The following is a 14,441-nucleotide window of genomic DNA, read 5'->3' as shown; positions in this document are numbered from 1 at the left end:
GAAGCCAGGAGCCAGGAGCTTCTTCGGGGTCTCCCACACGGGTGCAGGGGCCCAAGGAGTTGGGCCATCTTCTACTGCTTTCCCAGGCCACAGCAGAGAGCTGGATCGGAAGTGGAGCAGCAGAGTCTCGAACCAGCACCTTTATGGGTAGCCAGCACCACAGGCAGCGGCTTTACCCGCTATGCCACAGTGCCGGCCCCAACCCCTATTTTATCTTGCACCTTATAAACATGGCACTCCCCTCCTCCATCCGGCCAAGGTACACCTGTCATAGTAGCACCTCTTCCCAGGCAGCCCAGAGAAATGAGAGGTCCTGAGAGAAGGCGAGATCCTTCTCTTCTACAGTCCTTACATCTCACTTTGCACCTGGGGAAACTAGAAGAGCGGTAGCAGGTCTCCATGATTTCTATGCCTCCACTCCAGGGTCTAGCATTTTTGCATGTCCACATACTCAAAATTCCCAGCCTGAAGGAGCTGGACGAACAGTCACAGCCAGCAGGGCTGGCACCCATTTCCCTGCCCAGGCTCTGGGTGACACACCTGTCTGCATTCTCTCTCCTGAGCTTCACACCTGCTCTGTGAGGCCGGTTCTGTCTTCCTGTCTATTACTGCGGGCAAGAACACTGCTAAGTCCCTCCCCCAGGGCTCGCAGGCTACAGTACGTGGCAGAGCTGGGTGCATCTGCAGGCAGCCCGGCTCCAGCACATGCACTCTGAACATCATCACACATCAGACATGACATGGTCCGGGCCAGCCTTCTCACCTACAGGTGAGGACGTCACTGGGGCTCAGAGAGGAGAGGCGTCTTGCCCAAAGCCACACAGCTGAACACGGGTGGATCGGGGCCCCGAGCCCACGCCCCTGAACTCTCAGTCCAGTGTTCTTTCCGTCCTCAGGATCCCTGTCGCTCTCCTCACCTCAACCATTCTTCCTGCAGAAATAAAGACGTCTCTCCAGGCTTAGGACGAGCAGAACAGCACCTGGTGGAGAGAGTGGCCTGAGAGCGCCCACCCCAACCAGCAAGCCCAGGCGTGGCAGGGGCACTGTGATTCCGCAGAAATTGGACGTGGTTTCCCCCGCATCGGTTAGGGAGCTCAACACCCAGCTAGGCTGTAAAGAGCTGCACCTGTGGGTACTGGGAGCCAGGGAGTTCCTGGGGAGGGACCTGGGGGGAAGGGGTTGGGCAGGAGGTGCTGGCTCAGTGCCTACGTATAGCCAGCAGGTGGCAGAGTGAGGAGGGCGGACCAACCTGAGACAGTCAAGGTGAGGAGCAGGCCAGGCCCAATCCCCCAGAGCCAGCTCCCACGGCCTCACCCCTGCCCTCGGGCTGCTGTCCATCACACTTCCTTGCCCAGAGGATTTCCACCATGTTCCAAGCACACATTCATTCGATGTGGTGTGCTGTACACCAGCCAGCTGTGAGCACCTTTTCAGAGAGGAGCTTAAGGCTAAAACATAAAGCGAGGGGCAATTCCTTCAGGAAGCTCTTCCTCACTGCTCTCACCGCATTCTTTTCTCCTTGGTCTCTCCTCAGCACTTTGCACTCTGTCCAGTTTAGATTGTTTGAATGACTCTAAAGTCTCTCTCCCATCAGACTTGAAGGTCAGAGGGGGCTGAGACCCTGTCTCTGAATTTGAGTCTTTGTTGGTGACCAGATGGCTCCTTCGTTAGACCAATTTTTTAGTTTGAAAAAACTACGGTCAAGTTCTGGCTTGGAAATAAACTGTGTGGTGGCAGGGATCTTGTGTGTCTTGTTCATCACATCACCCCGCAAATGTAGCTCGTGGCAGGTGCTCCTCAAATGCTCAGTGAATGAATGTCCAGGACCTCCCCACGGCGTGGACGGTCACACAGTTCTTGGATGCTTCCCCACGGCCACCCGTGCTGGCTTGAGGCAAAGTCAACATGAAAGCCCAGCGGGATGCTGGAGAAGCCCCTCAGCTTGTGCCGTAGAGACGCTGCCCTTCTGAGCCCATAGAGAGGAAATCCAGAGGTTTACATGCTTCTCTCCCAGGATCCAGCACCAGTGAGCTCAGGGTGGGCGGGAGGCCGATGATCCAGGCTGTTGAAGGGCTGAATTTTCGGTCTGCAAAAAGTGCATGGAAAAGTGTATCGTGCGGGAGAATTGTCACACGGAGTTAAGAAGCCGACAGCAGGGCCCGCATCCCAGACTGCGGAGCCTGCTTCAAGTGCCAGATCCATTCCCAGTCCTGTTTCCCGGGATGCACACCTCCAGAGGCCCAGGTGAAGGCTCCGTTACCTGGATCCCCGGCATCCACGTGGGAGACCTGGATTGAATTCCAGGCTCCTGGCTTTGGCCTGGCCCAGCCCCTGCTGCTTTGGAGAGTGAAACAATGGGTGAAAGATCTCTCCTCTCCTCTCTCTCCTCTCTCTCCTCTCTCTCCTCTCTCTTCTCCTCTCTCTCCCCTCTCTCCTCTCTCTCCTCTCCTCCGCATGCTGTGGATACAGGAGGGAGGGGTTAATGCACTCAGTGGCGTGTGGCAGGAGGGGGCACCGAGGGCAGCTTCTAGCTGCAGGGGACACCATGGCAGAGTCTTTAAGGACGCATTGGATGGACGCCAGGAGATGACTGACAACATGTTGACAACCGGAAACACATGTTGGTCAATATGGGCTGAGTCTGGAAGTGGGGTGGGAGAGTGGGAGGCAGGAATGTGTGAAGCAAGATCACCAGACCCTCAGGGCTGTGCCAAGAGAGCCTCCCTGAGCCAGACCCCAGGGGTCCAAGCAACCCCAGCGGAGGCCAGGTGGAAAGAAAGCCAACCAGGCAAACACACCATCACTGTTGTTTGAAGCCACTGCTGCTTGTTTCTCAGCGATGGATCATAAAACAATCCATTTGGAGATGGAGGCAGTGAGGAGGACGCTGGGGGGGGGGGGGAGGAGGGAGCGGGGGAAGAGGGGGCGGAGGAGGAGGAGGGCTGAGTAGAAATGACACATGTCAACACTAGGTGCCAGAATTTTGAGCCTCCCAGGCCTCCTGTTTGGTCAGAAGCACACATCATTTGGCGAACATCTGGAAGCCAAGCATATCAGCTAATTAATAACAGTATACAGCTCTGGTTTATGGTAAATGGTCTTCAGGCTCCAAATGCAAGGCACACCCCCTGGATTTGGCTGTAAGGACAGGAAGGAGGTGGGATACTAATAAGTTGAAATTACAGGCTGGTGAACTGAGGCAGCCTAAAGAGAGGGAGGGGCTCAGAGCTGACCGCTGGCCTCCGTCTCTTCTCTTGTCTCATCAATGACTTTTGCAACCAACTTGAATGAAGCTTAGGAGACAGTGCTTAACAAAGTTACCAGATATGTGAGGCTTGGGAGGCATACAGAATGACAGGCTGAGGATCCCAAAATACTTTTTAACAATCTGGAACAATAAACTTAATGTAACAAGATAAACTTTAGAAGAGATGAATAAAAGATTCTTTTATTAAATGTGAAAAGAAGACATCACACATGTATGAGAGGTGTGGCGTGGTCATCAGATATGAGCCTCACCTAAGAGTTCAGGCTCTGGGATTAGATAGACAGAGGTTGATCTTTCAGGTACACCATTTGCTAACTGCAAGCCTGCAGACATTCCTTAACCGGCTCTGATCTTTTGTATTTCCTAGTAAAAACTAGAGTGATCATACAGAGGTCCTAGAAGTCTCTCGCACAAAGGAAGAGCTCAGTAAGAGGCCAGTGAAAGATCCAAGTTGCTGATGGAGCATCTGAGTCTCTGTGTAGTCTAGAAAACTTCCCGGGGGGGGGGGGGGGGGGGGCAGAAATGTTCTGTAAGCTGCATGGTTCTGTGTAGTGGCCACAGTCACAAATAGCTGTTGGGTTCTTGAAGTGTGCCTATTACAACTAAGAAGCTGGGCTTTTTATTTTCATTTTGATTCATCTGAATTTGAATGTCCGCTTGTGGCTAGTAGCTACCACGTTGGACAGTGCAGACCTAGATGATGCTAAGAACTGCTAGACTCGAAACAGAAGTGGGATCTGGAAGGGAGGATGATTTTCATTTGTTTTCTCTGTAAGCTTCTACATTTTTCATTGTAACTAAAGTGTACAATTTGATAAGCTTTGACACGTCTGTACACCGTAAGTCCATCATTCGATCAAGAGTATGAACACATCTAGCAATCCTAACAATTTTTTCCACTCTATTATAATCTTTCTCTCCTGCCCTGCTCATATATTCCTTGCTATGAAATCCAGAGAGAGAGAGAGAGAGAGAGAACACACTTTTGTTGAATGCTGGCGTATATTTATGCATAGTCAACATTCTCTTATGGTTAACTTCTGTGTCTCTTTAAAATATGTTTCTTATACAGTTGGTTCTTCTGTTTTTTATTCAATCTGATGATCTTTTCTTTTTAACTGGTATATTAGACCAGTCATATTTAATGTGACATGATATGGCTAGATTTAAGGCTATCCCCTTGCTATCGGTTTTCTATCTGTGCCACCTATTCTTTAATTACTCTTCTACTGTCTTTTGAATTCATTAAGCATTTTCATTATTCCATTCTATCTCTTTTGTTGGCTTATTACATGCAACTTACTGATTTAAGGTTTCAAATGCATCTTTATACACCTTATACCTGTAACTCATCAAGTCTGCCTTCAGAACACAGTATACCACTTCAAATAAAATATAAAAATGTTATAAAATTGCACTTCCATTTCCCTTCCCAGTCTTCATGCTATCATTGTTACACATTTTACCTATTTTTATGATATAAACTCCAAAATTCTCCCATGTTATTGTTTTTTTAACAATTATCATTTAAATAGGCTTTTTAAAAATTATACACATAGTACCATTTCAGTAATCATTGTTCTTTTCTGGGCACCCAAAGTTCAAGCTGGTGTCATTTCTTCCTGCCTAAAGGACTTTCTGTAATTTTTCTTGTAGAGCCTGTTGCTGGCAATGAATGCTTTCAACTTTTATATGTTTGAAAAAAAATCTTTATCGTCATTTTTGCAAAATATTTTCACTGGGTATAGAGTTCTAGGCTGACAGTTTTCTCTTTCGGTAGTTTAAAGATATCTTCCACTGTCTTCTCAGTTCCATTGTTTCCAACGAGAGCTCTGCTGTCATGTTTCTTTTGATTCCTCTCTACAGAACATTTTTTTTTTCAAACCTCATTGCTTTAAGCAATGAGGAGAGAGAGACAGACACAGAGAGGGAGCCCCTATCCACTGATCCACATTCTAAATTTCCAGAACAGCTGGAACTGGGCCAGGCTCCATGCCAGGCACCAGGATCACAACCCAGATCTCTCACATGGGTGTCAGGAGCCCATTTATTTGAACAATGGTCTGCAGCAGCAGGAAGTTCAAGTCAGGAGCTGGGGCCAGTTATCGAACCCAGGTACTATGATGTGTGACATAGGCATCGCACTGCTTGGCTAAACACTCACTCTTCTGGTTGCTTTTGAGATACATTTGCCTGGTGTTGTTTCTGTCTCAGACTGTTTACATAGGATTATGCTACTTCCGTTTTGCTAACTCTAATTCCCAAAGTCATGATTTCTAATCAGGTAGGTAGAATTGACCTAACGAAGGGAGACCCACATATAAGAGTAAAGAAGAGTCTGTAACTCACAATTCCAAGGGGACTTGTGTCACCAAATCCACCCAGCGGGAAAGAACTACAAACAACTGACCAGTGAACTTTGCCAGGTAGGAATCACTGAGGGTGGAATTGCGCTGGTCTCTTCCAGTAGTTTTGAATCAAGCCCCCTGGATCCGGGCTCTGGACCATCTGACTGACAGAATGTATTCTGTCAGCAGGAGAAACACTGCTACTGACTCTGCCAGTTTCCACTTTTCCTCTCTTGGGGTGTTTGTCCTTGGAAGCCAGCCACAGGTGGGCTCTAACAGCCTGCAGAGAGCCCCACATGGAAAAGGGGCTCCCAGCTCACTGCCCTGGTCCTGGCGGAGCTCCCCAGGTCTGGAGAGTGGATCTGCCAGCTCAGTTGAGATGTTTCAGTAGCATAGTGTGGGACAGGGACAATCTGCCTTCGAGGAGCCCAACCCAGAGTGCAGATCTGTGGCGGAAGTGCTTGGTGGCTCTGGTTGGAAGGCTCTTGTTACAGGCACTTTGTTACATAGAGCCACCTCCAGAGAGAAGCTTTGCTTTGACCCACTGTGCTTTCCTCTGCCCGCACTCTGCTGGTCTTTGCTATGACCCGTGGTGTTCGGCTCTCTTCCTGGTAGAAGGCAGTGCTTGTTTCCCAGATCGGCATCTGTCCAGAGGGTCTTCTTGTCACAACTTTATCAGCTCTTGGCCGCAGAGGCTCTGGTTCCTCCCACTGTGCACTGCAGAGTGCTGCTTACCTGATCCATGGAATGATCGTTGTTTCTTGCTTGCCTTGTAACCTACACGCTCTGCTGCTGCACCTGATTTATCTCCCTAAGCAACGTTCTGTTTCCTGACCACAATCTTGCCCAGGCCATCTGCTTCAACTGGGATCACGTATAGGAGTTGTATCTTAACCACTTCCAATGGTGCATTGCTGAATCAGTTGAGATTAAGGCGGGAGATGGAACCACACCAGTTATTTGAATAGAGAGAGTTTAGTAAATGCTGATAGGTACAAAGATCTGAACAAAGTGTCCATATCAGTCAGGGATCTCCAGAGAAACAGAACCACAATCGCTTTCTATATATGAATAGATTTATTTCCAGGAATCAACTTAGACAGTTGCAGGGACTGGCAAGTCTGGAGCCTGCAGGGCGCAGAGCAGGTTGAAGCTGTCAGGCAAGAGCTAATTTTGCAGTCTGGAGGGAGGATTTATTTCTTGCTCCCCTAGCAAGCCTCAGTCTCTGCTCTTCAGGTCTTTCAACTGACGGCAGGGGGCCCATGGCCACTGCAGAGTGACCTCCTGCGCTTCCAGTGGCTGCAGGGTGCATGCTCACTCATCCACAGGAGACCTTCACAACGACGCCTGACTCAGATCTGCTCCGGTAACCGGGGACCACGGCCAAGCCACGCTGCTGCATACAACCGACCGCCACAGTAGCTAAAGACACGAGAGCAAACCCCAGCGAATCGTGAGGGCTACAGGCACTCGGAGCTCGAGGAACCCAAGGAGCAAGGCTGCGATTTTTCAAAGTCAGAAACTGAGCAGAGAGGTCTAGAGGAACTGAAACTCAGCTCCCTGGGTAGGAGACTGCTCCCCTAGCTCCTCAGGGGGAGGCCCAGGGGACCAGGAGCGGAGTCTCTTCTGGAGGGGCTCTGGCTGGCCACTGCTGGCATCCCAGAGATGGACATGATGAAGCAGGTACCGCAGTTGTTAGAAAAACCACCCTCTGGATTCAACTGCTGCGACCAAAAGGACATATTTCTGTTATGGTCAAGACCTGCTGGGGTTACACTCGCAGGAACCACAAGCAGACAGGAAACCCTCGGGAACCAGGCAGAAAGGAGAAAACCTCTTGTTCTTCCTCCAGCTTTGAAGTCCAGTGCCTCTATTGGCAGCGGCAGCGGGAAAAGCAGAAGCATGGTTTGCAGGGTCCCGGCTGCAGGCCACAAAGCGGAGTGCGGCGGGGTGGCCGTGGAGCTGAGCGGCAACTCTTAAACACGGACACAGTCCAGTCTGGCCGTCCAGCTTCCGTGCCTCCACTCCACAAAAATCTTCGACATAGCACAGAAGACTCCGTGCCCTCCTCAGAAATGCAACTGTCCTGCGTACAAAGCAAGACGGCGTCTCCTTCTCCTCAAACGCAGAACTACAAATTCCCAGCAGTCATTTTGTCCCTTGGGCCATGGTTGCTACTTCTCAAATGCAGTCACAGTTTCATCTGAATATGTTTTCTAAAACCCAAATCGCAAAGTTAACTTCCAACAAAACTTGTATAAAATAATGTGGGTAATAGAGAGAAGAAAGTAGTGGATACACACACACACATAGACACACGTACACGCACACGCACACAAGCAAGTAACTGGCCATGAGGCCTGCATTGATATTTATTATTTTCCTCTTCTACTATGCATTTCACACTTCCTTTATCTTCTCGCAGTCCCTCAAGGGGTTGGGAGCTTTTACAAAGCAGAGGAATGAATCCATCTTGCCCTTTAGCCAGGGGACGGGGAAGTTGTCATCTCCTAACCTTTGCTATTGGACACTGAAATCCTGAATCCCCAGAGTTTTACTTATAGTCCTCCCCGCCTCCACACACTGGCAACAACCAAAGTTTCTCTTTGGCGGTCAAGATCCACCACCCCAGCCCCGGAGTCAGCCTCTTCTTTGTCTGATGGTTCAGTAGCATGAGGATCCCAAAAAGGCCAAACGGCAGTCTCATTTTCCAAACCAACGGAACGTTGGTGTATTTCCTGGTAGAGGCGTTCATTTGTTCCTTAGGAATTAAGATTCCAAGCAGCAGAGGTCAAGGTCACAGAGATGGAAAGCAGTCTGTGAGTGGGCCATGGGGTTCAGCAGTGAGACGAGCCCGTCCTCCATTGATTCCAAGGTCCATGTATTCTGACTTTGGGAACCACAGACCCATGTGGTTATCCAGGATCCAAAGACAATCTAACCTTTGACACAGGGCTCTGTCCTTTCGAGGGGATGGTAATCGCTCAATTGCTACCATAACTGAATCTCCGGTAGCCCCTTGTGTCTTCTTATTAGACCTGCTGCCTCTGGGTGATGGCCGGGTGTGTGGTTGTACAGTTAATTCCACAGGCATGAACTCATTGCTGTATTTCTTTTTAAATGACTTGATCAGAAGCAATTTTGTAATCCCAGATGGTGATGCTGCCAGATTTTGGGGTAGGAAAGAAAAATCCGCTCTCAGAATATACTATCTCCTGCAGCAAGGAAAAGTTTTTGTCTCCTTCCACGATAGAAGTGTTGCAATGTCATCCATCTGCCCTCAGGGACTGGCTGGGCCCTTTGGGAAAGGGAGCCGTAACAAGGGCTTAGTTCAGTCAGCAGTTGAAGCATTCTGCAGTACTGATGAACAAAAAGCCTTGGTCGGGTAAGCCGTGTTGTTGTGTCCGGGCCTGGTCCCCGTGCCTGGCTTGGTGGCGGCACCACACACAGTTCAGCAAGCACTGGAAAGGCAGGGGAAAACATGAACTGAAATCCACGGACTTTTATCCTCTGTATTAGCCAATGTCGCAGTGCTATAACAAAATGCCGGTGGCTGGCTACTTTATAAAGCAGAGGTTTACTTTCGCTCCCAGTTCAGGTGGGTCCCATTGGCTCAGCCTCTGTTGATGGCCTTCTTGCTGGCACAGAGCATCACGTGGCAAGAGCCAGAGGATGCAATGTCTATGTTCATTCTCTGTCTGTCTCTCTCCCCCCTTAGAAATTCAGCAGGATCTGGTCACAGGGACTCCTTCCTCATGACCTGATCCAATCTAATCCCTTCACAAAGTCCTACCTCCAGGTGCTGTAGTTGGATTAGGGTTCCACTCTCTTAGTATCATCAACATAAGACTTTGGAGACTGAACTCCTGTGTGAGTTTGGAGTGACAAGTATTCAAGCCACAGCATCACCCTTCAGTCAAGAGACTCGAAGTCTAGAATTGGCTTTGATCTGGAAAGCGGATGAGAGGCAACTCGAGCCAACAGACGTCCTATATAAATCAAGCATGTTGTAATGAGCTGTTAATTCTTTTCATTCTTAGGTGTGCCATCATCAATTAGTCCCAGCACAGACCCCTAGGTGCCAAATGGTTTGCATACCGCTGTGTGCCTCCTGGTCTTTCTGGCAGATGCGGTCTCTGGCGGCTGAGTTAGGACATTTGGCTTCTGTTGTATGGGAATCCCGTTATTCCCACCGAAGTCGAGAGCCAGCTCAGCAGAGGTGTCGGTCATCACATCTGGCTCACAGATGGCCACTGCCACAGCTGTCCAGATGCACAAGTGCTACCTTCAGCAATGCATTTCTCGATGTCCGAATCCAGGGAGGGTCGCCTGGGCCTTCTAGGGAACCTACCTGGGGGACGGATGAGCACAGTTCATCAGTGACTCCACCATTACCACCGCCCAAAGTCTTGGATGCCTTCCTCTCCATTGAGTCAGGAACGTTCTGGCACTAAAACCTTACTAAATATATATATGCCATCATTGAATCCAAGGTTCAGTCATTCAACTAGGAAATTTCTAGAGCCACTTCTGGTTGCAAGAAATAACATATTAGCCCTTCTCTTCCTCGGCGCTGCCTCCGGAGGTGGCTGCCCTCTCCTCGGCACCATGGCCGCCCTCAGACCCCTGGTGAAGCCCAAGATCGTCAAAAAGAGGACCAAGAAGTTCATCCGCCACCAGTCGGACCGCTATGTCAAGATTAAGCGTAACTGGCGGAAACCCAGAGGCATTGACAACAGGGTGCGGAGAAGATTCAAGGGCCAGATCTTGATGCCCAACATTGGCTACGGGAGCAACAAGAAGACCAAGCACATGCTGCCCAGCGGCTTCCGGAAGTTCCTGGTCCACAACGTCAAGGAGCTGGAGGTGCTGCTGATGTGCAACAAATCCTACTGTGCAGAGATTGCTCACAACGTCTCCTCCAAGAACCGCAAAGCCATTGTGGAGAGAGCGGCCCAGCTGGCCATAAGGGTCACCAACCCCAACGCCAGGCTGCGCAGTGAAGAAAATGAGTAGGCGGCTCGGGTGCGCATTTTATTTGTGTTTAAATAAAACCTTGAAAACCGGTCTCTTCCATAAAAAAAAAAAAAAAAAAAAAAAAAAGAAATAACATATTAAAAGCAGACTATCTAATCAATACACCTAATCAATACATCCTCTTCACTTTCTTTTTCTTTTTTTTTTTTTTTTTTTTTTTTGGACAGAGTTAGACAGTGAGAGAGAGAGACAGAGAAAAAGGTCTTCCTTTTTCCGTTAGTTCACCCCCCAAGTGGCCGCTACGGCTGGCACTGCGCTGATCCGAAGCCAGGAGCCAGGTGCTTCTTCCTGGTCTCCCACGTGGGTGCAGGGCCCAAGCACTTGGGCCATCCTCCACTGCACTCCCTGGCCACAGCAGAGAGCTGGCCTGGAAGAGGGGAAACCGGGACATAATCCGGCGCCCCGACCGGGACTAGAACCTGGTGTGCCGGCGCCACAGGTGGAGTATTAACCTAGTGAGCTGTGGCACTGGCCTCTCCCATCCTCTTTGGTCTGACACTGCTAGAATCTACTCCCACATCCATGGCCAGGTTTCTGCTGATATTTATTAGCAAAATAGTGGCCTTGTTTTTGTGTACACATATCCCACCTGATTCAGACCTTGCTCTTGCCCCCGGCCTCTGAGAAAGCCGAGGATGACCACAGCTGGGAGTGGAGTGGGGTGAGGGGGCTTGGCTGGATCTTGGGTGGGAGGAACTGCCCCAGAGGAAGCTGCTGCATAGTTTTCAACAAATGGATGGAGTGGTTTATTCCACTCCCAGTGGTTACCTAACCACCACATGCTATCCTCAAATTAACCCAGAGGCGCTCCTGTCGGGCTCATTACAAATGAAGGACAACAAGTCATCAAATGAAAATGCATCCCTCCCTCATCCAGCCCTCCCCCTTCTGCTCAGCTACCATATTTCTTGTCTGAAGCTGGTCGGTGGGATGCCCTGGGACTGCTAGGGCACCATCTAGTGGCCATTGCCTGTCCAACCTCATTTTCTCACATGCTACTTGGTTATGACAGGAGAGTACAGATAGACCTTTTTTAAATACTGTGTTTGAGGTTTACAAGATGACTTTATGGGTTACATGTAAATGATAAAGTGGTTACTATCGTGAAGTAGGTTAAAAAGTCAATCATTTCATTGTGACTTTGAGTGCACGTGACAAGGGCAGCTGAAATCTACTTATTTAGTGAAAATCACCAATGCATCATTTTATTAACTCTGGCTGCCGTGTTGTACATTAGCTCTCATCCTACATGCCTGCTAGCTTGTGCCTTTGACTTGCATTTCTCCATTTCCTGTCCCCCCACCACTGCCACCCCACTACCAGCAGTAATCACTGGTTCATTCTCTGTCTCTGTGTGTTTGCCCTTTTTAAAATACACATATATGTGACAGAGTGAAACACTGGTCTTTCTATATCTGGTTTATTTCATTTAGCATGACGTCCTCCAGGTCCATCCACATGTGGCACATGCATGAGAGAGAGGAAGGGAAGGGGGGAGAGAAAGGGAGAGAGAGATGTCTTCCATCCACTGGTTCACTCCCCAAATGGCTGCAACTCCCAGAGTTGGGCTTATCAGAAGCCAGGAACCAGGAGCTTATTCCAGGTTTCCCATGTGGGTACAGGGGCCCAAGGACTCCAACTACCATCTGCTGCTTTTCCAGGTGCATTAGCAGGGAGCTGGATTGGAAGTGGAGCAGGCAGGACTTGAACCGGCGTCCATATGCAATGCTGGTGCTGCAGGCCTGAGCTTTAATCTGCTGCACTGCGGTGACTGTTCCTCGCCACCGCCGGAGATTTAGGCAGGCTGCCCGCAGCTTGCCTTGACCGAGAAGGGGTGTGGAGCCCAGTCGAAGCAAAAGCAGGGTCTCATTTTATTGTGAAAGGGAGGTGTATATATAGCTGAGGTACAGAGCGGATGAGCGGATGCAGGCAAGGGGTGGGCTGTTGTGATGCACAAGGGTCTTAGCCACTCCTATTCTACCACCTTAAGGATCCTTAGGCAGAAGCGCCCTGGGGCTGGGGTGTCTGCTACCAGGGATTTGAAACTTAAGTCAGGCTTTCAAATTCGAGGCAGGCTCACGAAGTTTCCTCTAGGCCTCTCCGGATTCAGCCTCCCCCACACAGCACCACAGTGCTGGCCCCAGGATAAAATCATCTTATAAAGTCCCTTCCAGAGGGGCAGGTGTTTGGCACAGTAGTCAAGGTGCCACCTGGGGCACTCACGCCCTCTACTGGAGAGCCTGGGTTCAAGCCCTGGCTCCACTTCCAATTCCAGCTTCCTGCTAATGTGCACCCTAGTAGACAGCAGATGATGGCTCAAGCATTTGAGACCCTGGTACCCGTGTGAGAGCCTCAGATTAAGCTCCCATTTCCTGGTTTGGGCCTGGTCCAGTCCCATCTGTTACAGGCAGAATGAACCAACAAAAGATCCTCTCTCTCTCTCTCTCAAATAAATAAAATAAACTTTCAAAATTTTTAAAAAGATTTTGCTTATTTGAAAGTCAGAAATACAGAGAGAGAGAGATCTTCCATCTGCTGGTTCACTCCCCAAATGGCCACAATGGTCAGGGCTGGGTCAAGTCAAAGCCAGGAGCCAGGAGCTTCTGTTGGGTCTCCCACATGGGTGCAGGGGCCCAGGGACTTGGGCCATCCTCCACTGCTTTCCCAGGCCACAGCAGAGAGCTGGATCAGAAGTGGAGCAGCTGGGACTCGAACCAGTGCCCATATGAGATGCTGGCACTTCAGGCAGAGGCTTAACCTTCTACGCCACAGTGCCAGTCCCTTGAAGTTTTTTAATAAATAAAAATCTCTACCAGAGCCAGGGGCTGCTCTACTCAGTTGGCCAACTGGGGCCTCCCTTGAGGCTGAGCTGAAGTGAGGACCCGCAGGAGAAACCACAGGGGTCAGGCCCCGAGACCGGACCCCAGCCCTTCAGTCTCCTGCTCAGCCACACCTTGCGACTGAGGACCAAATAGCACTCACACTGCAGGTTACAAAGCCCGTCCCATAGGAGGGTCAGACCCAGGGATGTGGGGGTCGCCCCTTCCTTTGATGAGAGCAGGCTTGGGCTGCTGAGCCAGCGCGATTCACACAAATACTAAATGGGGGGGGGAGGATTCCCAGCCCGGAGCCTTTACCTAGGAAAGCCGCATTCGCCTCTCTCCACTGCCGGCTTTCCTGCCCCAGCCTCCAGGCACCAACAGCCAGGGGTGGCCTTGAAGGACAGCGTTATCAACAGAGATTATTCCCCAAGAATAAACAGAGAGCAGCATGGCTCCCCCGCCCCTACACAGCATCTGTCCCTGAGTTCACTGGAAGTAGTGCACGTTTTTCTAGAACCTTCTGCCTTCCTTCTCTGTCCTAGAGGATCCTCACCCACGCCCTCACTCACCATGCCCCACCCAGGCCATCCTCCCTCGGGCAGCAGCCCTGGCCCCCGCAGACTTTGCTACATCTGTCTCTTCCCTTCCCCCTTGCACCACAAGGGGTCCTTGTTGTCCACACGCCGAACGGGCTGGGTGCCTTTTCGTGGGACTCCTGCCGAGGCCTGGGGCACCTGCAGACGCAGGTACACCCCAGCAGGCCCCTCCAAGGCCGAAACTCTGTCCTTGTGACAAGTTTCTGGATTCCGACTCTGAGTTCTGTGCTGTGTGGAAGTCGGGGCTGCTCCACACCCTCCATCTCCTTCATTTATTCTGTCTCTGCTCACTGAGTCTTCTCCCACCACACACACACACACACACACACACACAGGAATGGCCTCCATGCCTCCCTCCCCAGGTCACTGA

The 14,441-nt window shown here is 50.3% G+C and overlaps 1 protein-coding gene across 1 annotated transcript; it reads left to right on the top strand.

The window, feature by feature from the left end:
• Positions 1-10,165: 10,165 nt before the first annotated feature.
• Positions 10,166-10,723, top strand: LOC127487004 (large ribosomal subunit protein eL32). The gene has a single exon (XM_070055201.1). The coding sequence runs from the start codon at positions 10,225-10,227 to the stop codon at positions 10,630-10,632; it is 408 nt and encodes a 135-aa protein (XP_069911302.1). The 5' UTR covers positions 10,166-10,224; the 3' UTR covers positions 10,633-10,723.
• Positions 10,724-14,441: the final 3,718 nt, after the last annotated feature.

The sequence above is a fragment of the Oryctolagus cuniculus genome, chromosome 13 (genome assembly GCF_964237555.1).
Source record: "Oryctolagus cuniculus chromosome 13, mOryCun1.1, whole genome shotgun sequence".
NCBI classification, from domain to species: domain Eukaryota; kingdom Metazoa; phylum Chordata; class Mammalia; order Lagomorpha; family Leporidae; genus Oryctolagus; species Oryctolagus cuniculus.
Note: the sequence above shows the minus strand (reverse complement) of the source record. Positions and strands in the feature narration are given on the sequence as shown.

What these genes read in the sequence shown, in the direction of transcription:
- LOC127487004 (XM_070055201.1), top strand. Translation starts at nt 10,225, where the DNA reads ATGGCCGCCCTCAGACCCCTGGTGAAGCCCAAGATCGTCAAAAAGAGG.